General features: G+C 37.7%; 1 protein-coding gene across 1 annotated transcript in view; it reads right to left on the reverse strand.

Annotated features, from left to right (window-relative positions):
• The window catches only part of SLC38A1 (solute carrier family 38 member 1), an 830,305-nt gene that overhangs the window by 140,884 nt on the left and 663,191 nt on the right, over positions 1 to 26,230 (reverse strand). Inside the window, exon 11 of the mRNA XM_044062017.1 lies at positions 15,028 to 15,107. Coding sequence (XP_043917952.1) covers positions 15,028 to 15,107 — 80 coding nt within the window. The remainder of the gene's footprint in view (positions 1 to 15,027; positions 15,108 to 26,230) is intronic.

The following is a 26,230-nucleotide window of genomic DNA, read 5'->3' on the forward strand; positions in this document are numbered from 1 at the left end:
ACACATATATATATATATATATATATATATATATATATATATATATATATATGTAAATACAAATATAGATATATACATACTTACTGGTTAATGGCATTTACCTCAAAGTAAAGTCTGCTGGCACGCAATCGATCTTAAGCAAATGAGTTTCAAGCTATTAGGCGAAACAAAACAAGCAAAAATAAAATGCACACAACTTGCCACCCCCCACACCCATGTATAGCTCAATATACCAACTCTGAGATCATAAAAAGGTGGGGTAAGAAGTGCTTTTACTCCTACTGTACTACAACTTGATTATGTTAAACACATATCAATAAGTCAGTGATCAAATGGGATGTATGGCTAGGCTTAAAAAGGCCCTTGTGGTTGTTAGCCTAGTAAACACCTATGAACCTATGAAAAGACATCTCATTACTTCTTTGGCAACAGCTGAAACAAACAATTGATCAGTTGCATGAAACATCTAAATGAATTTTCAGATAAGCTAAATTTTCATCAAACTGATTAAACAAATGCTAATATCTCCACTGCCCTGCAACTCAGCTATATACAAGTGGTATGTATGTGATTTCCCATCCAGACCTCCATCATGTGGCCTCTCAGTATCATTTAACAAACTCTGACAATGAAATATTATATGCAGTGTTAATATGCTAAACGTTTCATAACATAATTATATTATCTCCTTCACAGTATATTTCAGACATAAACTTTAGATGCACTTTGACTCCTTTCTTTACCTCCAAATCACCCTAAACAAGACTAGTTAGCACTTCATAGCTAGCTAAAACATCCTCTAGATCCTCTGTTGAGCACAATAGCAAATATAATAAATAACAAACACCTCAGCTGAAATCCACGTTTAAACCAATACATTTCTGCTGCGGGACTTGGGACTTCACCTCTTCATCAATAAACTTGCCGATTTGCAGTTCCAATGACCAGCATGCTGAATGCTTACCCTGACATTATAAATCTAACTCCTTTGTACAAAGGGATAACTACCCTAGTAGGGGCTGAAAACATTGATCCTGTCCTCACATGTGGGCACTTATCACCAGTGATGGGAGTAATATATTACAATATGTAATATATTACAATATATAATATATTACTGCAATATATTACAATTTCTGGTAACTAGCAATATAACTAGTTACTTTTTCAAAACAGTAACAAAGTAATAGCAATGTATTACTTTTTTTAGTAACTAGTAACTTAAATGTGCATTACTTTTCAGTTACTTTTCTTAAACCAGTGTTTTTCAACGTGGGCAATATCACCTCCTAAAGAGCAATGGGAAACTTCCAGGGGTCCTGGATAGTATGGATAGTAATTAGATGATTGGAGATAATAGACACTTTGAAGGGCAATTTGGATAAAAATTACAACATAATGTTGGCACAAGTCATAGCACTTAGCATTAATAACAGATCATTAGAATTAGTCTGGAGCAAAATGTACTTAATTTTTTAGAACTGCAAGGAGGTGAAAGCTAATGATGACCAGACTCTGGCCCTGCCCTGGTACTGTGGGACTCTCACCCACTAAAATACCTCCTAACACTGGGACAATTCTAGCCTGCTAGAGATCATATCCTTACCTTGACGTATAATAAACGACACTGATTCTCCATACCACCATCTATCTGATTCATACTCTCTACTCATCAGTTTAACATCTGACGCCCCAACCCAATGCACCAAGCAGGACTCTTCAGGTGGATCTATGATCAGCAAACTTTTGTCTCGACAATTTTTTGTTATGTTCTATTTAAAATTCTTTTCAGGTTTCGATCTTTAGTTGTTGAAAATAGACAAAATGTGTTTGTACGTCTTGTGCTGCTGGTTGTGTATGGTTTGGTTTAGTTATTATTTGTGATTCTCTTCTAGCTATAAAGACTAGTCTTCTTCGTCTCCTTTTGGCTGCTCCCATTAGGGGTCACCACGGTGGATCACTGGTCTGCAGAACAAGTGGCAGCAGAGTTTTACAGTGTTGAATTGCCAGCCCGACAGCCAACCTTCCTCAGAAGGCACACACTCACACCTAGGGTCAATTCAGAATGTCCAATCCACTTGCAACATGAATTGGGAATGTGGGAGGAAACCAGAGCACCCAGAGAAATCCCATGTGAACACAGGGAGGACATGCAGACTCTGCACAGATGGCACCCCAGCCAAGAATCAAACCAGAGCACCTCTTGGTGTGAGTCGACAATGCTAACCACTGCACCACCGAAAAGGTGTAATTCAGCAGATATTACAGTTCATAGCAAATTTGTTCCCTCTATAGATAAGCTGGTTAAGCAATTTCCTCTTAAGTTAGGTACTTATAAGTGTAACAGGTGTTCTGGGTATAAATATATTGTTAACAGATTTGTTAAAATAAATAGTATAAGATTTGATCTTAAAGAAGAATTTTGTTGTAAATACTCAGAGCATTGTGTATATACTAAAATGCCCTTGTAACTTATTTTATGTGGGAGAAAGTTTGAGGTCTTTTAAAATTAGGTTGCAGGAACATGTTACGGACATTAGAAATTTCTGCTAAAGTAGAAAGTCCCTTGGGCGCTCATTTTCAAAAATTTCACCATAGCAATGCTTCCTTGTTAAAAGGTTGCATATTGGAAGAAACATGGGAATGTGGGGAATATGGTGATTTAAAGGACAAAATACTGTGCAAAGAAAGTATATACTTAAATATGATACACTGACACCTATGGGGTTAAACTGTGAGTGCAATTGGAAATACATGATTTAACAAGGTTATAATGGTTTTATTAATGAGTGCCTGATTGTTTAATTGCTTGATTGATGGGTGTATTTAGAGATGTTTTTCTGTAAGTGTTTTTACTTCTTGAAGGCATTTTTTGCCAAGGTGATAGAGGTGAATAAAATATTTTCTTTGAATCTGTGGTGGTCGTTTTGTTTCTCTTTCGTGCTTTGTTTTAATCTTTTTGTGGCTTTTGTAACTGGGACAATTCTAGCTTGCTAGAGATAATATCCTTACCTTGGCATAATATAAACAGCATTAGTTCTCCATACCACCGTCAATCGGAATCGAACTCACCACTCACCGGTTTAACACCAGGCACTCCAACCCACTGCATCAAGGAGGACTCTTTGGTTGCATTTATGATCAACCAACTTTTGTCTTGACAATTTTTTGTTATGTTCTGTTTAAAATTCTTTTCGTGTTTCAATTAAATGTGATAGATTTTTATAGGTCTTGTGCTGCTGGCAGTGTAAGGTTTGGTTTAATTATTATTTGTGACTCTCTTCTAGGTATAAAGACTAGTCTTCTCTTTTCAGTTGCTCCCATTAGGGGTCACCACGGCAGATCACTGGACTGCAGAACAACTGGCAGTAGAGTTTTACGATGTCGAGTTGGTAGCCCAGCACCCAACCTTCCTCAGAAGGCACACGTACGAACACACTCACACCTTGGGCCAATTTAGAATGTCTTGGGAACGTGAGGCACCCGGAGGAAAACCATGTGAACAAAGGGAGGACATGCAAACTCCGCACAAAAGGCACCCCAGCCAAGAATTGAACTGGAGAATCTCTTGTTGTGAGGTGACAACACTAACTGCTGCACCACTGTGCTACCCAGCTATAAAGACTAGTCTGCTGGAGTTTTTCAACTGTTAAATGCTATTCATCATCAGATCAGTTCATTGTAATATTGTGTAAACAACTTTAATAATACACTTACATGCATGTGCTTACTTGTGTGAGTTAATCTCAATATTATAATTGATAAATGATACTTATGTAAAAGTAACATGTTACTTTAGTTAGCAACTACAAATAATATATTACTTTTTTAGAAAAGCAATAATAGTAATATATTACTTTCACTGAAAAGTAACTAGTAATAGCAGCTTATTACTTTTATAAGTAACGAGCACAATATTGCTTCTCACACACTTCTCAAAAGCAAACCGTCTTCAGTTACTTGAAGGCCTAAATAACTTCCACTGTAATTCTCTAATGGATGCCACTGTTAAAGCCGCTGTGTGTTCCGCTGACTTCTACTCACCCTTAAACAGTTGTATTTACAAGGCAGTCCCTATCCACATCAAAAATATTAAAAACAAACATCTACAGTGGAATATCCATATAAGTAAATTATATAGCAAGACAATTTATTTGGTTATTTACTTATCTGCTTACTTACTTGTTTACTGGGAAAGTCCTACTGGATGTATAACTGGACAGTCATCTTGCAATAAATATATAGCACCTGAGATGCTTGCAGTCATCAATGTCCGATGATTTAATCAGTGTTGTAAGTGCAATGGCACAGCCATGCTTGCAGGAAGTGTACCTTTAGTGTCACCTTGAAGAACTGAAGATTTCTGGGCTGTTTGATGTTTGTTGGGACAGTATTCTAGAGCTTGGCTACATGAACTGATAACAGGGACCTGCTATGGGAGCTGTTTACTTTAGTAATTTTAACAATCACCTGTTATTTAGACCTTACTTCCCTGGAGTGGGGAGTGAGCCTGTGTAGCAGGTTGTCTATTGATGGGGTCTTCATAGGTTGGTGATGGACATTTTAGGCTAATTTTATTTAGTTCAGCCATTTTTTTGGAGTTAGGGATATTTAACGGGTTCAGTTTTTTTGAGAGAAGTGTAGTGGTGTTCTGCCAAATTTGGCAAGCCTGTTGTAGCGTTCCTCCAGCTTGGAGAGATGAGGTCTTGGAAAATTTGTGAAGATGGAGGATGCATAAAGCAAAATTGGGAGTTACTAAGTGGCTACCACATTTATCAGGCTCTGGTCTGTTAGACAAACTTTAGATCTGTATAACATTCATAATTTACAGCTGGTTTTGTAAAGCATATAGTGTATGTGATGATTACGTTTTCAATGTGCATAGGTTTATAGGCAAGTACTCGGATAGCTGCCCTTGTAGGCCATTTTAAACCTAGTCATTTTCAGTTTTGTGCTTGATTTAACCTATCTCATTTGGTTAGAGACTGGCCTTACCCATTTCATGGCTGATAAATATTAGCCCTAATGAGAATAACTGTGATCATACCATAGATAATTTGAGGGGACCCATGCATAGGATAAAGCATTTAGGAGCTGCCTCTGTCCATGAGTAATACAGTGGGCAGTCCTGAGGTAAATTCTCTGTTTCCCATTTCTGGATCCAAGTTGTGATTGAATATGGACAGGGGTAAACTTATGTAGATGGGGAGTTTGTTCCACAGCAGAGGTATCCTCTGCAAGATATACCTGCCCCTCCAAACCATTATATTGATGTTGCAGAAGAGGTTTAGATCCCTAGGCAGAGTATTTCTGGTGCCATTTGACTTGCTGACATGCATTAAATCCATCAGTATTGGGTCAAAAAAGCCTTGTATGCCAGACACAGGTCACCTCTTAACAGTCTGTAGGATATACAATACAGTGACAATACTGAGTATAGTTTGTCAATCATGACTTCAGGAAATTTTGTATGAGAGACTAGTCTTATCCTGGTACTATTTGATGATGTAGTATGGACGTTTTGCTTATTTACTGGGCTGAGACCAGAGGTAAAGAGTATTACTTTGGTTTATTGAGGGTTTGTATGAGTTAAGAATGATCTAGCTATGATTTGATGGAGAGGAAGGCTTCCTGTGTTATATTTTGCAATTGGGTAGTTTTTGAGGCTGAGCATGTAAGAGTGAAAATGTTAGCATACTGTATTATTGTTGTCTGACTGGCAGCTGTGAACATGGAGTTTATAAAAACATTGAAAAGTAGTGTACCTAGGATTCAACCTTGGAGTAAAGCTACTGTCACTGGTAGTTGTATACAGAGAGTAAAGCCATTTGACACAATGAGCTTAGTGGCTAAGGTAGCTAGCATTGGTCAAGCCTTTTATCAGATAGTAGTTGGTGATTCACTGTGTCAAACGTTTTTGAAAGGTCTAAGAATAGGAAAGACTAGATGACCTGATGTTTTTGTTGGTTGTCTAAATCTAGCAATGGAAAAATGGCTGTTTCTGTACTTTGGTGAAGGTTGAAACTATGCTGTGATGGTGACAAAATATTTCCTTCTAGTAGGAATTTTAGTAGAGGGTGGATACATTTCTTTCTATAATTCAGAACAGAGGAGAGAGGATTGCAGTGGATCTGTAGTTAGTTCAAAAGAGTTACTCCTATATGGAGAGGATGATATGGGAAATATTCCATAGAGTGGGGGCATAGTACTCTTTGAAGGATTGACTTATTGGCATAGGTATTGTTAAGCTAGTGACTTACCTCCTAGTTTCAGGTATTCTGATGGAAGGTTGTCTGCTGTTATGGTTGTGGTTTTCAGTTTGAGTAAACATTTTCTAATGAGTGTGGTGGGGATTTCTGAGAGACAGAAGTGCTTTGTTACATCAAAATTTGTTGTCTGTATTTTTTTTTTGTTTTGCTGTCTGCAACAAATTCTACAAAATGAAAACTGTTGAATTTACATGACACACTACTGTTGGATTCACTGTGGAAAGGATTTAGTTTTATTTTCTTCCCCTTGTTGTAGTTGGTTGTTTATGGAAGTTTATAATTCTTTAGTGTTTATTTTACACTTCTGTTGGAAACTACTATGGTATTTTGTCTTGTCTAATTGTATTTATGAATCTGTGGTGTTTCCCATAGTTTTGGCTGACAGTATGGGATTTGTTTTGCTGTCATTTTTGCCATACATTGTTTTTGGTTTTCATGAGTCATTTTGTTGTCTGGACTCAGACAAGCAGCTGGAGTGGTTTTAACCATTTTGTTCTTTTCTGGGCCCTGTTTATTGATTACATTGAGGATGGTATAGTCAAAGTAGATGGCAGCCTTATCAAGCTGCAGAGATTTTAGTAAGTCCCAGTTTTAGAGTATTTGAGTGTATTTATAAGTGTCACCACTGAATTTGTTTAAATTTCTTGGAGCATTCTATACTGTGTTACAGGAGTTTTCATTAAGTTCTCTGAGAATATAGGTGGAGTGGTGATCACTTAAAAGTGTCTAGGAGAACATCTAAACAACGTTTTGTGCAGTCTAAGATGCTTTCTTTTTTGGTGGGATGGTTGTATATAAAATGGGGGTTATTTTACAGTTAGTTACTAATCAACACTGACACTGCCTAGGGCAGTGAATGTGAACCTTTTGGGCTCGGCTTGTCAAAAAATTGGAAAATGCCTCAACTTGTCTCTGCTGGTGTGTTACCCCCCCAAAAAAGAGAGACTAAAGAAGTTACGTATCTACCATAACGTTCCATGTTTGTTGTCCTTCTCTCCCTTATTTCTTGGGTAAGATCTAAAATTCCTAAGATCTAAAATTCCTCTCTTGGAAGACCATCTTGTTAGAGGCTATTACATTTGCATGAAGAGTCTCGGAGTTGCAAGCTCTATCAGTTAAGCCACCATACCTAATTTTTTTCATAAGGATAGAGTATCTTTGAGGACTAATCCATCTTTTGTGCCAAAAGTCTGCTCACAAACCAATCTGAACCAGTAGACTCCCAGTTTTCTTTTCTAATCATACCAACAAGGCAAAATACAAACTATATCAGTTGGATGTACGTAGACAACTGAGATTTTATCCACATAGAACCAAAGACTTCAGGAAAACGGACCAGCTATTTCTTTCTCTCAAGCGAAGCAAGGCAAGCCGGTCTCAAAAGTTACATTTTCAAACTGGCATTCCAGTTGTATTACCTTTATATACATTTCTAACAATAGAAGTTTACCTTTCAAAGTCAAATGCCATTCAACTAGAGATCTAGCAACATCCTCTGCTTACCATGCCAGATTGTCAATGGATAGTATTTGTGCAGCTGCTACATGGGCTAGGCCCCATACATTTATTACTCATTACAAGGTAGACTTGGCCTCCAGGGACAGAGCTTCTTTTGGGTCCACAGTGCTCAAATTGTACTCCTGTGAGCCACCCAGGAAGATGGTACTAGGGACACTGTCCCATCCAGTAAGAAAGAAGGTGAGAAGGACAACATAACATAAAGACGTTATGTACCTACCATAACGTTCCATGTTTGTTGTCCTTCTCGCCCTTCTTTCTTACGTCCCTCCCTCCTTCTCCCAGCCAAGGCTCCTAGAGGATTCAGATAAGAGTTTTCTTTCCTCCTACTGACAGAGTTCCTCTGAAATTGGTTGTTTTTCCTCTTATGTGTTTAATATATATATATATATATATATATATATATATATATATATATATATATATATATCATGTTAGGTGAAAAGAAATATACATTAATTTTATGACTAGCAGCAAACAAGATCTGAAGATTACTCCAATGCATGATGGGATAGGTATTCAGCCATGAGCCAAGTGAAAGACTTCGAGTTAGTGTATTTGGCTGAGTCAGAGCCGAGGATTGGCACCGAACCCATCCCGTAAGAAAGAAGGCGAGGAGGACAACATAACATCAATTTTTTTTACAAGTTTACATACTCATTTATTTAAAAAAAAAATACAACCCAATCATGTTTGGTGCTGTGTGTATTACTGTCCATACATGGTAAGGCCTTACTAAACTTAACGCTATTGACTGCCTAAAAAACAATTAGAAAATGGAAATCAATGAACATGTCAGTGATTAGTAACCTTCTGTATATGTAAACTCCTTTACTTTTATAAATGCTAAGCATGTTCATCTGATGTACTACCTCTCTGGTACTATATTAGCTATCTTTTGCTTCTCACTTCTTTGATTATTCATGCTCCAAATTGTAAATACTACTATTGCTTAGCTTGATCTCCTTTGTCGAGTGTGAAATGGATGAGGTTTCAGCTTGCCACATACAGATCCCTAATGTACAGATTGGCAGTCCATAGAGAATCAAAGCCAGTATGTTTTCTGTTTTGTGTCAGCATTAATTCAGAACTTTTTTTTATTTTTCTTTTTTCATCACAGCTGTGTAATTTTATAGGTAACATGTACAAGCAAAGGAGGGTTGTGTGCATTTATATTCCGTGTCTCCTTGCCTAGTAGCACCTCCCAGCCATTTAATCCCTCTGAGTGTCTCCCTTCAGCAGGGCATGAGACATCTACTGTTTCAGAACACTGCCTTCCCTGAAGATGAGCATGCCCATCCTTCTTTAGCATTTCCATCAAGTGCCCAAGTCATTCATCAAACTTGTTTGTTGTTTTAAGTTTTTTAATGCTGCTTTGAATTTTTTAAATAAATAAGTATTCACAACTTAACTTTTTTCTTATTGAGAATCGAGAGGTGATGATGCTGCCGCCACCAATATTATCATGAAGTTTGAAGTACGAGTGGATTAGACAGACGTCCTGCGCATGCCACAGACACAACCTTCCTAAAGATAATTGTGGTGAGGTGTGGAATTTCAGCTTCCTTCACTCGCATGCTGCTGTATCTGTGCTGATTGGTTATCTCAGCTTGCAGATTAACCAGTCATCTTGAAGAAAGGTGGAAACAACGTAGAATTCCGGGTTTACATTGTAAACTCCGGACATCTGCACAAAGCAATTTATTTCCAGACAATCTGGATAAAAAAATCAGACAGGTATCCATTAACTTTTTTGGTAACTCAGCGTGTCACTGAAAATATTATGGCGTGTCACCTTTGACACACGTGTCTGTCACAGGTTTGCCATCACTGGCCTAGAGTAATGGCCTCTTGGCTTATCGTGACAGTTATGCAGAATAGCATATTTTACAATGTAGGCCAAAGGCTAAAGAATGGCAGCCATCACAGTTACAGTTTTGAAAAGAAGGAGGATTTAGCTTAAAGCTAGTCTCCAAGTCCACTGCCTTCTCTCTGACTCTAGCATGGAATCATAACAGGGGCACTTCTGCTGATACCCGCACTGACTACCCTCCAATGCCACCATTTTGTATGAGGTGAGGTAAGTCTCTGGCTTCTTGTTATTTTCCTTTTGCTAACCTTGACGGAAATGCTGGCACTTCTCATACTCTTTCCCATTGTGCACTTATGCCAAACAATAAAACTGGTAGTATACATCTTGGCTAGTGAACTGAGGACCTCAAGAACTCTTTGAGTGCCTAATCATTTAGGCAACAAACACAGGAACTTCCCAGTGATGCACATCAGGACTGAGATCAAAAGTGTGACCAGCAGAAAAGAAATGCAACACACAGGGGAAGATATCATTCTTGCTTGCTATATGACATCATGACATGATGCATGCTCACTCTACAGCATAGAAGCTAGAGAGTTCAAGAATTGTGTCTATCTGGGAAAACAAGAAGCACCACTAACAGGTTCTCCTTGCAGAGGACTTTCAAAATTATACCTATCTAATATATCTATACTTGTTGATTGGGTAGCCTCTAAGAGCTCAACAAATGTGTTCCCTTTTCATGACTCAAGAGCATAGGGTAGTTTAGTGACCTTTCAGGATCACAATATATGCAAATGGAAATTAATGAGAGTTAACTCAGGTCTCAGTCTTCATAGCCTAACAACTTAAGGACTGTTTATAATACACTACCTCTTTAAAAAGGCAGGTGTTTGCAATGAGTCTATATTAAAACAATGAAAGTTACAAAGTGCGAACGCTCAGATGAGCGAAACTGCCCCAAATTGAAAATGTTATTGTGGGGGGCTGTGCCCCCTGCTAAATATATATCCCAACTCCGAGACCGCACTACAGTGAAGAAAGGGCAAATATTCCGATCTTCACTGTACTGCGATAAAAAAAACTTCAGCTAATGTTCAAAGTACTTCATTTTTTGTATTTATTTTGTGTGGCTTCTGATTACTTTTGCTTATTGATTGATTGATTGATTCATCCATTGCTGACTGGGTTAGTCCAGCTAGCCCAGTAGTCTATTTTCAGGAGAGAACTGAGGTGGTATTTATACTACCAGGGGAAATTTGGCCAGGGCATCGAGGAACTTCCCCCACTCTTTTGGATAGGTGCCATGAGATCTTTGATTTATGGCATTTTCGTTCACCTGAGCGTTCACACTTTGTAACTTTCATTGTTTCAATGTATAGTTTATGTTACTGACAGATTCAGGACATTTTAAACTACTATGCCCCTTCCCCCTCACTACCTCCCTCAATACACCTCCCTTCTGCATGCCATGAAGTAAACTACTCCTTTCCAATTATGGGACTGCTGTTTTCTGTTTTATATTTACATATACATAAATATGTAATGTCTAACTGAATGGTTGATAAAGGTAGACAATGCATCCCCATTCTGTCTCATCTAAATAAGAAAAATGTAAAATGCCTAGAAATGTGGAATGCACTGCTGCATCCTTCCCCTTCCAATCCTTCAGCGTTTGCACAAGTGGAAAAGCCAACTGGATCAATGCATTAGATTTTGGGGATGTTTCATACTGGCTTCCTTGCATGACACTGTAAATGTCCCTCTCTTCTGTTTTTTTTTTTTTTTCATAGGTTGAGCTCCTCCAATGCAAGCAAGAATAATGTTATGAATCATTACAGACAGTTGGCGGTTAGAACAGAATAATTTTATAGCTGCATTTTTAAAGACATTACAAACACTGATTAAATTAGCTTCCTGAGTATCAGGCTTATCTGTAACAGAGAGTGCAACTATAAGGGGGTTGGGCAGATTTTGACTCTTGAAATCCCGTGCATCCTGGTGCAATCAGAAGTAGCAGTGGTAAATAAAAAAAAATGACTGACTTAACATTGTTACAAATCAGTGCTGTACTGAGTTGTCTGGCCCTCTGGCCTCCAGTTACTCAGCCATTTCTTTCTCTCTTTGATATCATGACATCATCTTCCATGCTTCACTAATAAAATCAGTCTAAAAGGTTTGTAATGGCCTACTTCTCTCTTGCCTTTGCTTGTATGAAGGAGAAATGCATTTGATCTTCTTTCTTCAACTTAAAGTGAACACTAAACAGAAATGGTGAAAACAGTTGTACCAGAACTGGTTAAGTAACTCCAAGAAAAAAACAGTGCCAAGAACATTTGGAAGAGAAATGCACTTTTATGTTAACAGATATACCTTTACATAATGCATGTGTCAATGTAATGTACACCTGAAAGCACCTGCACAACAACAAAGTGACCGTGAAACAGCTATTTTGTAAAAACACTGTAAAATGTTATACAAAAAGTAAAATATGGAGTCAATAGCACTCTCTAGTGCTTTTAGAATTCTCAAAAGAGGTCTAGCTATTTCCTTCTGCTCTTCCTATAAGAGTCTTTCAGGATTATTTATTTTGCGATTTGCCAGTACTCTGACTTTATGTGCAGAATGCTGTTTAGCCGCCAGTCCCATATTCTTCTTATTTATCATTTATTTATTTTATATTTGTTGACTGGGTTTGTCTGACTGGGCTACAAATGCCCATTTTCAGCGGAGGCCCGAGGAGAAAATCTCCAACAGAAAACAGAAATTTTACATATTAAATACATATAGAAATACATTCATCAGTACCACAGATTACTACATTGCAGTGCCTGCCACACATAACATTCATCAGTACCACACATTATTGCATTACAGTGTCATACATTAAACTGTGGCAAGTGAAATGCATAGAAATACATTAATCAGAGGGATACATTCATAATTACATATTATATACATAATAGTGCAATAGTTACATAGCTGAAATACTTTACAAGCTATGTTTGTACAGTGATGTACCAAGAGGAGAAGACAAAGTAGTAAGTTTGTTTACTGAAGGGAAGGAAGAGGGAAGAGAAGTAGAAGGTTATAGGGGAGCATTTACGGTGGATAATTACATTGCTAAGTCCATTTTTCATGAAGGTATTTTTTTGTAGTATCTAGTGATAGGCTATTCCAGGCCTTGGAAGGGTTAAAGCTATAGACTAGGTGACCCATTTTGGTTCTTGGTTTGTAGACTTTTAGTAGGCCTTGTTCAGAACTGCAGAGTAATCTAGTGGGTAGGTAATGAGAGATTAGAGATGAGATAGCTGGACAGAAAGAGGGCTTGTAGAGAATGGAATGAATAATCAGAAACTGATTATATCGAAGCAGGTTAGGTAATTGTAGCCAATTTTGTTCTTTTAGTGAGAGACAGTGATGGGATATGTAAGAATTTTGGGCAGCAAATCTGGCAATCCTGTTATAAGTTGTTTCTAACTTGTTTAGTAGTCCAGTGTTGAGGCTGGTGAGAATTTGGGAGCTATAAAGTAAAGTGGGTAAGAGGTAGGCATTTGAAAGGGTTAGTTTTGCTGTTTTGGTAAGATATTTTTTGTTTCTATAGAGGAGACCTAGCTAGAGATGTGTTTTTCGGATACAATTATTGACGTGTAAATCAAAGGTTAGTCTATCATCAATAGTAACACCTAAGAGTTTTGTACTGGTGTCCACCTGTATTTGAGCATTATTTTGTGACAGTATGGAGAAGGAAGACTTTATGTGGTTAAGGTTTTTAGGGAGAAAGAGTAGTAATTAGGTTTTTCCTTTGGATTAAGGATAAGTTGGTTTTCAGATAGCCAGTTTTCTAGAGAGTTAAAAGAGGACTGTGTGTCTGATTTTAGTTGAGTTATTGATTCAGCAATAGTGATGTGTAGAATAATCTGCATATTGTATCAGTGACAGGAAAAGTAGAGAAGGTTGGTAAAGATGTTAAAAAGAAGGAGCCCAAGGATGGAGCCTTGTGGAACACCCGTTTTAACAGGAAGAAGAGGGGAGAAAGCCGAGTGCCATTTGACTAATTGGAGTCTATCAGACAGATAGCTGTTAAACCAAGATATGATGGATGGAGAGAAGTATAAGTTTGCTAGTTTAAGGAGAAGACGTTTATGAGAGACTGTATCAAAGGCTTTAGAAAAGTCAATGAAGAGACAGGAAATAAGTTTGTTACTGTCTCTAGCTATTGATACAGAGTTTAGGAAAGACAGGAGAGCTGTTGTAGTGCTGTGCATGGGACGAAAACCATGTTGGGTAGGTGTGATGTTCTGAGACACATTTATTCAGCATACCCACCTGTTCATTTTTGTATTTTGTAAGTTATCATTTTTTTACTGTTTGCTCTGCTATAAAGTATGAGTGGAGATGATAATATACACTCTATACACTGTGACATTGGAGGACAGTTTACTGAATATCTGGATGGAGAGGTGTTGGTGGGGACAAATGATGCTGACTAGTGGGGCTGAAGTAGCTGGAGTGACCCATATCAGCCACACTGATTTTTACTGAGGGGATTATCCCGAAAGCCTTTCATAGGAAGGTTCTGATTTGCTCAGTCACTGTCCTAATATGGGGTAATAATGTGTTAAATTTGTTGCTCAAAAAATATGTCAAAAGTCTAACATCACGGTAGTGAAAGCAGTGGATGGTGACCAATCATTAAATGGTGTAGTCTGACAAACATGTGGCAGTAAGCATGGAAGAATGGTACTGAGCAGCAATATTTTAGAAAGCAGGCCTTCTATAAGAGCAGCATAATGTCCGACTCTAGGCAGGATGGCAACATCCTTTCTGAAAATGTCTGGATCATCTCTTAATAGTCTGCAAATACTGTGGTTTGTACAGGCAGAGTGGAATGAAAAATAGTTTAGTACACAATTTTAATGATGGTTTGACCACAAGACGGAAACTAAAAGGATGAAATAACATTTTTTCAGTGGGTCTAGCAAAGCTTTATGACCAGAAAATGAAGCAGCAGCTATAGTTTCATAGTTCCCAAATAAGCATCAAAGTTATCTCACCTACTACATGCTTTATTCAGCTGAAACACATTATGATGGCGGTACAGTTCAGTGTCTGGAATTTGGGAGAAGATACTGATTTCTTCTGCAAGACAAACCATGCCCAGGTTCTGGTGAGACACCCATGTTTATGGATATCAAGCCAAAACACAGGAAGTATCAAAATGCACGAATTTCTACATCTGTTTCCATCTCAGAGTAAATGTGTCTGCGAACTATGTAAGAACTACTTTTCTGTCATTTAAAACTGTAGGTTATTTAAACCTGGTAGCAAACATGCATTCTGTTTCTTAACCTGTTGAGACAGCGAATATATTCAGTTATGTCCTCTTACTCTATTATGTCAAGCAAAAATTAGCAATCAACTTACTCTTTAAGTTCACTGTAGATGGGAAGTACTGAAGGGTGACACACAAATGCAAATGCAATGGTGGGCAAAGCATAAGCAGTCTGAAAAACAGAAAGAATTATGAGGATGGATACTTGTTTTAATGCAAGCTCTTTGCTCTTTCTGCACATTTATGCTGGAGCAAAGTTTTCTACAGAATAAAAAAAAAATAATCATTTAAATATGACGATGTATCCTTAGTTTCAATTATCAGAAATATAAACTATGCATCATTTTGTCCTTTCAATACCTATGTTTCAATGACCCAAATTCCATTTTCAGTCTTCAGGAATAAAAAAAGTGTACACATCTCCCTTACCTACACGGTTACTTCAATGCATAACATTCTCACTGTTAGCAATGTCTGACATAAAAACTTATATATAGTTTACTAGTACAAACTTTTCATCACTTTTTGTGCTAAATACCATATTAGACAAGAAGATGGCAGAATTATTTGCTTCAAACCATTCACAAAAACAATATTTAACCTCAGTACTCCAAAAGCATTTTCAGAAGCTTCTCTATATAGTAAACCATCTCAGTTCACAGTATTTTCAGGTAGCATTTTCTGCTATCTTAACATGCTAAGCAGTAGTTTAGAATACAAAGGCTAAATATATTCAGAACCATCACAAATCATCACACACACATGCACTAACTACAGATATATGTATATATTCCACCACACCAGTAAACAAAATATATATATATATATATATATATATATATATATATATATATATATATATATATATAAACATATACATTATTATATTTGTGTGTGTGTGTGTACCTTTGATGCAGATGGCTGTGGGTCCTATTCCGCACAAGAGAGATGAATTGCTAATGCTGCACTCCTGTGTGGGTTGTCTTTCACAATAGACATTAAACCAAGGCCTTCGGGTAGTTCAGGTGGATGTAAAAGATCTCATGGCACCTATCCAAAAGAGTGGGGGAAGTTCCTCGATGCTCTGGCCAAATTTCCCTTGGTAGTATAAATACCACCTCAGTTCTCCCCTGAAAATAGACTACTGGGCTAGCTGGACTAACCCAGTCAGCAATGGAAGAATCAACCAATCAATCAATCAATAAGCAAAGTAATCAGAAGCCACATAAAATAAATACAAAAAATGAAGTACTTTGAACATTAGCTGAAGTCAGAATAGTGCCTTTTTAGAAGCCGAGAAGTTCCTCAAAAACTGAAAGATTTAGTGACCTCATGTTATTTTTTTAATTATATTTGAAGTTGGCTAACTGAATAGGTATATCCGGGATTTGGGTCTTGATACACAGCAGTCTCAGTAACTTTACATGTAGTGCATTCATCTCTGCTGCAGATGGCTGTGCGTTCTAGTCCCACACCAGGTAGTTGGATTAATTTTAGGGTTTGGGGTTGACATAATGGTTAAGGTTTTAGATTAAGTTTAGGGTTGGGAGTGGACATAATGGTTAAGGTGTTTACTTCACAGATGCAAAGCACAGGGTTTAATTCTCATCGGTGGGAAACTGGTTAGCCTTAAAATGGCCCACAAGGGCAGCTAGCCTAGTTCTTACCTAAGAACATTTTCTAACAGTCTCTCAGATCATAACTAAACATTTTATCTAATGACTATGCCTGTCACAACAGACTTAGATATGGCATTTATTGAATCACATGAGCATTCTGATGTATGTATAATAATTTTTCAGCAGTTCTTGTAAATACTGCAATTTACCTTTCTTCCTTGAGTTTGAAATACCTTGTACAGTATTCTTAATCTGTCCCAGTCAGGTATTTTGAGGTATCAGGTAATTTGCAACACTTATTGCCAATGTACCTAGAAGTATAAACCTTCTTTTTAAATCTATCCAGCAACTGGTAGTGTACCTACAGGAAGATGTTTGCTGGTTTATACAAGCTGAACATACAGCAGGGGTCAGCTTTTAACCTGTAGAAAAAGTTTGACTTTCCTTTAACTCATTCAATCTTGAGCAGAAGGAGGCTAATTAATCCTCTTGTTGCCTGGTGTCTTTTAAGATAGAAAACTACTTGCTTCCTGAAAGCTTATTTCAAAAATCTTCTGACAATACACTTTGTAAGATTTGCAATATCTAATAATAATTTGCAATATCTAATAAGACACTGTCTCCCTCCTTAACCAGTTTTTTATTGCTACCATTAGCAAACTAACTAATGCCAACCACAACCCACCCCCCACAAAACACCTCCTCAAACCACAAATAATGAAAGAGGTTTCTCTCTCGAAAACCTATCGCAACCTCCTATGGTCTCTCCTTCTAAAACTCAAACCTCGCTCACCCTGTGCTGACAATCTACTCCCCTACACTTTCTCAAACTAGCAGCTAACACTATTTCCTATCCAGTTTCAAAACTTATTAAGAGATCTGTCAGAAATGTTACTGTGCCCAACATCTGGAAGTCTTTCGCCGTAATTCCCCTTCACAAAGGTGGCAACTCCACTGATCCCTCCAATTACAGACCCATTACTATACTGTCCCCACTATCCAAAATTCTTGAAAAATGCATACATAACCAGATAGTGAAATTCCTCATCTACAATAACCTCCTTTCTCCTAACCAACATGGATTTAGACCAAATAACAGTACCTCTACTGCCCTTCTATCTTTTACTTACACTATCACAGAAGCTAGAGATAACAAATGGTCTCTTCTCTGTTCTTAGAACATTCAAAATCATTTGACACGGTATCTAACTCCAAACTACTAAACAAACTGGCTGACTTAAACCTTTCCACCTCTACTCTCTCTTGGTTCTCCAGCTATCTCTCAGGCAGACTACAATCTGTCAAATGGCAGTCTTCTTACTCTACATTTCTACCAATTCACACTGGCATACCACAGGGCTCTATTGTGGGACCACTTCTTTTTAACATCTTTACCCATGACTTCCATTCTTCCACAACCCACTCAACCCTCATACAATACGCAGATGATTCTACTCTGATCGCATCTTCAAACCCAATCTCACAACTTCAGACACTTACACAGCTTTCATCTCACATGAAAGATGGTTTAATGAAAATCACCTTAGTCTGAATCTGAAAAAAAAAAAAATGAAACTCCTCTTTCTCACCAAGGCTAGTGATCAACTAAAGCTCTCCTTCTCTATCACATCCCTAAATAAAACCATCATCAACGTTGAAACTCACACAAAAGTGCTAGGGATGACAACTGATGACCAACTAAAATTTGACTTACATAACCAGCAATCGATTAAAAAAACTAATCAAAAACTTAGTCTTTGATTTATATCATAATAAAAAAATTTCTATCTTCCCATTCCAGACTATCCCTGCACAAGCCTACTTACTTCCAAGCCTCCTCTATGGAGCCCCAGTTCTTACTAACATTCAGTCTTGACTGCTCTCTAAACTGGAACAAACTTATAACAAAACTGCAAAATTTGCAGCTAACTTACCTAATTCTACTCACCACTGTCTTGCTCTTAATAAACTACACTAGACCGAACTTCCCCATCAACTCAGATTATCTCAACTCAATATGACCCACTTCCTTCTCAATAAACCTAGTGCTTGACCCACTCTCTTCAATTTAGTCGCTTACTATACCCCTTCCCGCCACTAGCATAGTACTGACAAATTCCTTCTCCAAACCTATAGTTTCAAAATGAACATTGGTAATCTTCTATATAAATCCTCCATAACAAAATTCTAGAACAACCTCCCTGCCTATATACGTTGCATTATTCATACTAACCACTTCAAAAAAAGAACTGAAGAACTTCCTCCTGAACACTTGGCTATGCCCCTACCATGACCCAACCTAGTCCTGTTTCTATTACCTAGTAGCTCCTTTATCTCCATCAATGGACATAATGTCTGCTGCCTCAGCTCAGTTTCGCTAATGAACTACATATTCTGTATGGAATGTACTATGCTTTCTTCTTTATGTTTACTTGGTCATTATTAAGTTTTCTTTCTTATTTACAAATACATATTATCTTTATATATATATATATATATATATATATATATATATATATATATATATATATATTATAAAATCATCTTTGTTACTTTGTGATATCTACTACTACTACTACAAAAAAAAATTGTAATTGTCTTTCTTGGAGTTTTTCTCCTTAGGTCTCCATTGAAAATGGGCCCGTGCTCAGTTGCGCTAACCCAGTTAACAAACGTGAAATAAATAAATAAAATAATAATGTGAGTTACAGAAATGTAAAATATGAAAGTTCTTCATTGGAGGATGGCTATACTGCCGTATTAGTATCAAAGCTTTGCCTGTAGTTGCTGATATTTTGCAGATTTATGAAAGAAAACTGGTATTTTATTTGCCAAAAATTACTAGAGATATGGTCAAACAAAGGGATATATCTCTGTAAGTGTGTAGGATATTCCCAATATATCTCTGAGACAAATCTTTAATTGTTTGAGAGTATTGCAATAACGTATGACAAGAAAGGGGTTAACATGTTTGCTATTTTATGATACTGCAGAATCTGTACAAATTATGCATATATTCACAGTGTTTCAAAACAATATTAGTATACAATAGCACCCATGTTAGATGGATTGTGTTAGTGGCAAAATTGTGTCCCTTAATGTTTTGTATAAGGCCATCATTTGTTCTCCTGTAGGTTACACAACTTTTAAGAAATTAATGCAGTTTTAATATAGCTAACAGTCATAAGTGTTTTACCAAAAAAAGCATTTATTATCTCATAACTTCTTTACATAACCCTTCATGTTCTAATGTAGTTTTTTACTAGTATCCACTGTTTGAATTTACCACCCCCAGTATGACAGTTCACACTTCACTTTTGCTTTATTAATATAAACATGAAAAATAACTAATATTTTTCAAAACTTTTTGCAAACACTCTTTAATACCTCTAACTCCATACATCGCATGCTGAACATTTCACTATGCCTACTTAGAAAATCATTTCAGATTGTAGATTCCAACTCTCTGTCTTATTTTTGGTATGCATCTGTACCAGTACTTTAGAAATTAGACTTTGGAAACGTTGTGAGTATACTCATTTCAGGACTATACGAAAATGTCCTATAAAGATGGATATGATCTTACAGGATACACAAGAACTTTGCTTTTCAGATGAGTGTACTCTTGTAGAAAGCCAGCTGTCACCACTAAAAGAAACATCCAAAAGATGATCAGCCTAATTGGATAGGGTGATCTGCAGAGTTATGAGCAAGTGCCTACTGGCAGGATTCAGACAGGCTTCCTCTGCAAAATGTGAAAGCCTCAACTTGGAAGGTTTCTGTAACAAGTGAAATAATTTCAGAGATCACTACCTTACTACTGTTCTGTTTTCTCCGAGCAGTGGCTGCAGCACAGGGAACAGTCTTGTTGGAGGAGATGCATATGTTGCAGTCCAGGAGGGTGGCTAATACTAACAGGCCACCTGCTCTCCCCTTGAAATGGCAAAGGCTCATCATAAATTTGGTGGAGAGATTTTGTTTCTGAATCCCTCTGATGATTGTACATGTGTGTGCACGCACATCTGTGGGGCATGAATGCAGCTAAATGTGTGTTTGTCTGTGTCTAGCTCTGTCTGCGTAGTCACATTACAGGAAGTATGTAATGCTGACTCTGTGTATTTATGTGTGTGTTGCAGCATATATGCAGGTGTCTGGATGAATGTTTCTGCAAATGTGTGGGAGCCCATCTGTAGACTGTAATTGTGTGTATATATATATATATATATATATATATATATATATATATATGTGTGTGTGTGTGTGTGTGTGTATGTGTGTGTGTGTGTGTGTGTGCGCATGCTCATACATGGGGGTGGGGTGTCCTATGCTAATATGTGGACTGTCAGGGAGAACACTAGAGCTGTCAGGTCTGACAGTGCAGAGTTCAATTCAAAAACATGGTAATGAGGTGTTTCTCTGTGCTACTTTACTATGTTTCTGAATTGGAGATGATTTCTCACTAATTGTTCCACCCACAACGGCCATGTAGAGCAGGTAGAGAAAAACTTTGTGAATCCTAGAGTATGTGTTATCCATAAATACTCAACATTTCTAAACGTAAAAGTAATCCTAATTTCACATTCTGGCAACTTTAGTATTCAAAATTATGTCTTTTAGGTGACAAGAGTTCTGTAATGGACCAGTTATAGAGTTGTCTCATACTATGTACAAGCTCACAAAAAGTCAAATCTTGAGGTGCAGAACCAGATGATTGTGTTGATGCGTCTTCACAGCTAGAACGAGTCAGTCAGTAAAACTTTACTGTAGCAACACACTAGTTGCTATACAACACACATGAATATAAAACACATTAACATTTAAAGCATTCTTAGTGTTCATCTCTTTAAAATTTTAAGCTTATTCTAAAATATTTCAGACCTTGTTTCTTCTTCCAGTAATTCCTTGAGAAATTTAGTAGATCTCTGACATCTCAGAGCTACACGTGATAGATCTTGTACATCTATACTGACTTGTGAGTATATTTTGATTACTTTTGTCCATGCATATCAGCAACAACCATGGGGCTACTGCACAGCCATTCCTAATCCCCTTTTCCCACTTTAAATGTTTCTGTATAGTGTTTCTTGCTTGACACTAGCACGGTGGTCTACTTTCTACTACATAGCACACAAATCATCTTAAAGGAGAACTGCACACAATAATTGAAAACATATGTTTTTCAGCATACTTTGAACTTTTCTGTAATACTAATGTCTCTGTATCTAAGTAAGTGTATTTTATTATTTTCTACTTTGTTATACCCTTGAAAGGGGACTGCCATGGGTAGCATGATTTTGTTTTACAGTCAATGCCTTCACTTTCCTTATGTCATTTTAGAGGGACAGATATGTGAGGATCATTTACTGTAGTTTTGTCTCTCAATAGCTTACAACAGTTAAACGCTTTTGTCTAAATGACTTCCTCAGAAGTATGCCATTCAGGAAAAACAAACCATTCTTATAGGAAATTACATCATTACACACCCCCAGGTGCAGCCACTAAAAGCGGTAAGAAAGTATAAAAAAAAATCCATTTAAAGATACACTACATTCTAAATCCATCAGAAACTGTACAATTTGGAAGTCTTAGCTTCAATTCACTTACAACAGACACACATTCATTCAAACCAGGATAACTGCTAGCATTCAAATAAAGCTGCAAGTGCATTTCTCTTTGTACAAATTCTCCCAATCACCACAATAAGCACCTGTAGCAATCTGCTCCAGCACAAGACATTTAAATCCAGTAAAGCCAGTACATAGTGAGGCATGTCTTGCCAAAGCAGTTTTATTGTCATTCTTTACAATACTGTAATGATGTTGATAAACCCTTCTTTTCAAGGCATTTTAGTCTTTCCAACATAAAATGCAGTACAAGTGCAGCATTTTGCAAGGCAAATTACCCTCTAACTATTACAATTAAATTTACCTTGTGGCTTAAGGTCCAAAATTTTCTTATATAACGGACCATCTGGTTTGATCCCAATGAAAGAACAGTGCTGACACCACCCACATTTTGTTGTCAGAAAAACAGTGTCCGAAAGCCGACTAACTGGCCTCTCCAGAACCTTCTTAATGTTCAACTTGTTTTTAAAAGTAAAGCCTAGTGGAGATGCAAACAATGACTAACTCATCATCACACTGAAGCAAAAAACAATTATTGCAAAGAATTTTCTGAATGTCCTTAGCATCAACAAAATAATACAAAGTCATGTTAGAGTGAAAATTCTCTCTGTTCAGCTTTACAGCCTCAACACTTAATAAAACCAGATCTTGTTTTAAACCCTTACTAATAATAGGTGCATATTTACCATCCCTCTCACAAAAGACCTGATGATACAGTTCATCAGTCAGTGCGCAGGGGTACACCTGAGCCAGAAACACAGATTTAAGCTTGTCATATTCAACAATACACGTTTCGTCCTCCATCATCAAATGGGACACCCTGATAAACTGGCTGTTGACAACCCCCTTTGCTTTGGTGAAAAGGGTGACAGCTAGTAAAATACCAAAAATTGTTACAGAATGTTGGCTTCCTAAAAATGGAGGTAACAAAACCACCAATCATGTTCTTCCGAATCTCAATATCCAAGACTTTAACACAGCTATTGTCCACCCTGAAGGTGAATTTGAGGAACGATGATGCTTCTAATTGCATAATAAAATCATCAAACTGGGCTCTGCTACCCTACCAGGTAATAAAAAGTTCATCCAGGTAGCGAAAATATCCAACACGATATGAAAAGAGGTCAAGCTTGAAGACCACTTCCAATTACCATCTCAACAAATATATTATTATTATTATTATTAAATATTATATTATTAAATATATTATCATCATATTAAGAAAAATGGGGGCACAAGCGGCCCTCACAGCTACACCCTTCAACTGCTGTAATATTCTCCCATAAATGAAAAAAAAAATGATTCTGCAGCACCGATTCCATAAAATCACCAACCAACATGTTATCAATGTCCGAGTGAGATCCATGCCATACTTCTCCCTGGCATAGCTGGCAGTACCTCCTATTATCACATCCACCATGGCAGTTTGTTACCTGGGCTCTAGCTTTAATTCTTTTTGGTACAGCCAAGTTTATACACTTGTGCAAGTGATTGTACAGGTCTTTAGTGAAAGTTTCGGTGTAGTTAACACTTCCAGCTTGGGGTGGGGCTTGGGAGGGTATAGTTTGTTTGGTAAAGTGTTTTAGTCTGATTTCACCCTTTGTGAGTTTTGGTGTTAGTGCCAGCTCAAAGGTAACTGTTTTGTGGTCAGATTTAACTAATGAGTGCTCAACTGTTGCGGGCAGTGCATCTGTTTGACATGTTAGTGAGGACCAGATCTAGAATGTTTGTTCCTCTTCTCTGGGTAAGAACAATTTGTTCCAGGGCATTTGAATTAACAAAGTCAAGGAACTTTTGTGCTAGCGAGTTGGGGCTAGCATAGGTTTCCCAGTTGATGGTTGGATAACTGAAATTCCCCATAACCAGAGTGTTTGGTAAAATTGGATTGTCTCCAGTTTGGTCTAGTAGGCTTCATGGGTGTCATGACCCATGGAGGGTATTCAGTTTGCAAAGGGTTAAATGCAAGTGTATGTTAGCAGGTTAGTGTACATGACTGCAAAAGTATCTTGAAGTCATGAAAAAGTACTGGGAAGAAACTTCTCGTAGTTTCTAGTACCTTAGCCTGAGGCCCTGCTTTCCTTGCAGGCACACAGCAGAATGGAAACTCATTCTTTATAAGGACAAAATATGGATAACAAATATAAAATGTATTTTCTACTAACATGGCTTTTTCCTACTGGATACAGGATAGTGGTCTGGTAGATGAAATGTGCCGTCTTGTTATATTCATAGTGGATCCTAACAGTGGTTTCACAGATAAAATTTATTACTGTGATAAGATTTTCTATATAATGTGTGAGAAATCCTTTGTTCATGGAGACATGACTTTATTTAGACGAACGCAACGATTTCTGACAAATATTGTCGGAAATCAAAACACCGAGGAATTGAAATATCGAATGGGGCATTTCAGCAATGTTGAATATTGACTTTGCTGAAATGCTCACATCTGCCCACAACTAACAATAACGTTTGCAGGGGGACAACCCCCCTGCACACCCCCCTACTTATATATACAAACTCCGAGATCGCACTACAATGAGGGTAAGGGTACAGTAATGGTAAATTTCCCGATCCCCGCTATAATGCGATCTGCACAGCAATGCTGAAGTTGACATTAGTGGCTGTTCGCTCATGTCAGCTTCAACATTGTGGTGATCGAACTCTCAGTTCGAAAAAATGATTTTCGCACATATTCGATCGTCTAAATGACAATCGAATATGTGCTAGTAAACCACTTTGAACTGCCAACAGACTAAAGTGTTTACTTAACAAGTTTACCTTAACAAGGGGAATTAATAACTGGCTATGACTTGAACAGGGATCTTACCCACAATAACCTGGACTTGGAGTAACTCCATGGAGTTGTCCATTCTAACTAGACAGGAGGTGAATTTATCTCTAATATAGATAGAAACAGTGCCTCCTTTGGTTTTCACATGTTCATTTTGCAGTCCAAAGGTTTGGAAGGCATTGTAGCCTTGCACAGCCAGGGCACTTTCTGAGGCCTTGAACCAGGTTTCTGTGACTGCACAGACATCTACATCTTCTAGTGATAGAAGTGCTTCCAGGGAGTGCAGTTTTTGGTTTAAGCTCCTAGCATTTAGCAGTATGACCCTTATTTTGTTGTGGTTGGCTAATTTCATGTTGGTAATGTTGGTTTTGAGACCTTACTTAAAAAAAGACACTATGGGGGAGGCAAGAGCCTTTGCCAACAACTGAAAGCCTACAGGTGCGAGGTGCAAACCGTCTCTGGCAAAGCAGAGAGGTTTGTCGACCATGGCTTTCCAGGCTGACAAGAACTGGATCCCCTTTGAATGACACCAAAAACTAAGCCAATTATTGAAATCAATCATTTTTTGTTTATACTGCGGCATCATTCTGGGTGAGGGTAGTATGCTGATGAAGGCTCGAGACATACCTGCCTGGGACACAGACAGCTCAACCATGTCTCTTCATGTAGTCCAGTGAGGTACGTCTTAGGTAGTTCACACCAATATGAATTATAACAGAATCATAATGGTACTTGTTGCTGAGAGACCTGAATGAATGCGTGATCTGATGAATCCTGGCACCAGACAGGCAGCTGACTGTAACTTTCTCCTTGTCCAACCTGGAGAGTGGGACATCTGTGTGTCTCACTGTTGAGTCTCCAATGACAAGAAAATTTGTTTTTTGAGTGTTTCGCCTTACGGGGTTGGTGGATGAGACACTGGTGTTGCTATGTATTGTGGGTGCTGTGGGGACTGTGTTAGTTGCAGCAGTCTTGTGTTTTGGAGCTCTCTGGTGCTTAAATAAGTTTTTCGAGAGAACTTCCACGTATGTAGATTTGTGTGTTTGATGCGTACTATGTGTATGAGTAATGGTACTATGTGCATATGTAGTGGTGGGTGAGGTGACAACCTCTTCTGTGCTACTGTTTTGAGTGCGAGAGAGCATGGATTCAAGACTGTTGGTAGAGATACATCTCTTGCACTCTGTACTAGATTGATTTATTAGTAGAGGGTTGTTGGCGTAGATGAGGCAGTTGCTACACTGCCTCAAGAAGCCCA

The sequence above is a fragment of the Protopterus annectens genome, chromosome 2.part1, assembly GCF_019279795.1.
Source record: "Protopterus annectens isolate FY-2018-M chromosome 2.part1, PAN1.0, whole genome shotgun sequence".
Taxonomy (NCBI): domain Eukaryota; kingdom Metazoa; phylum Chordata; order Ceratodontiformes; family Protopteridae; genus Protopterus; species Protopterus annectens.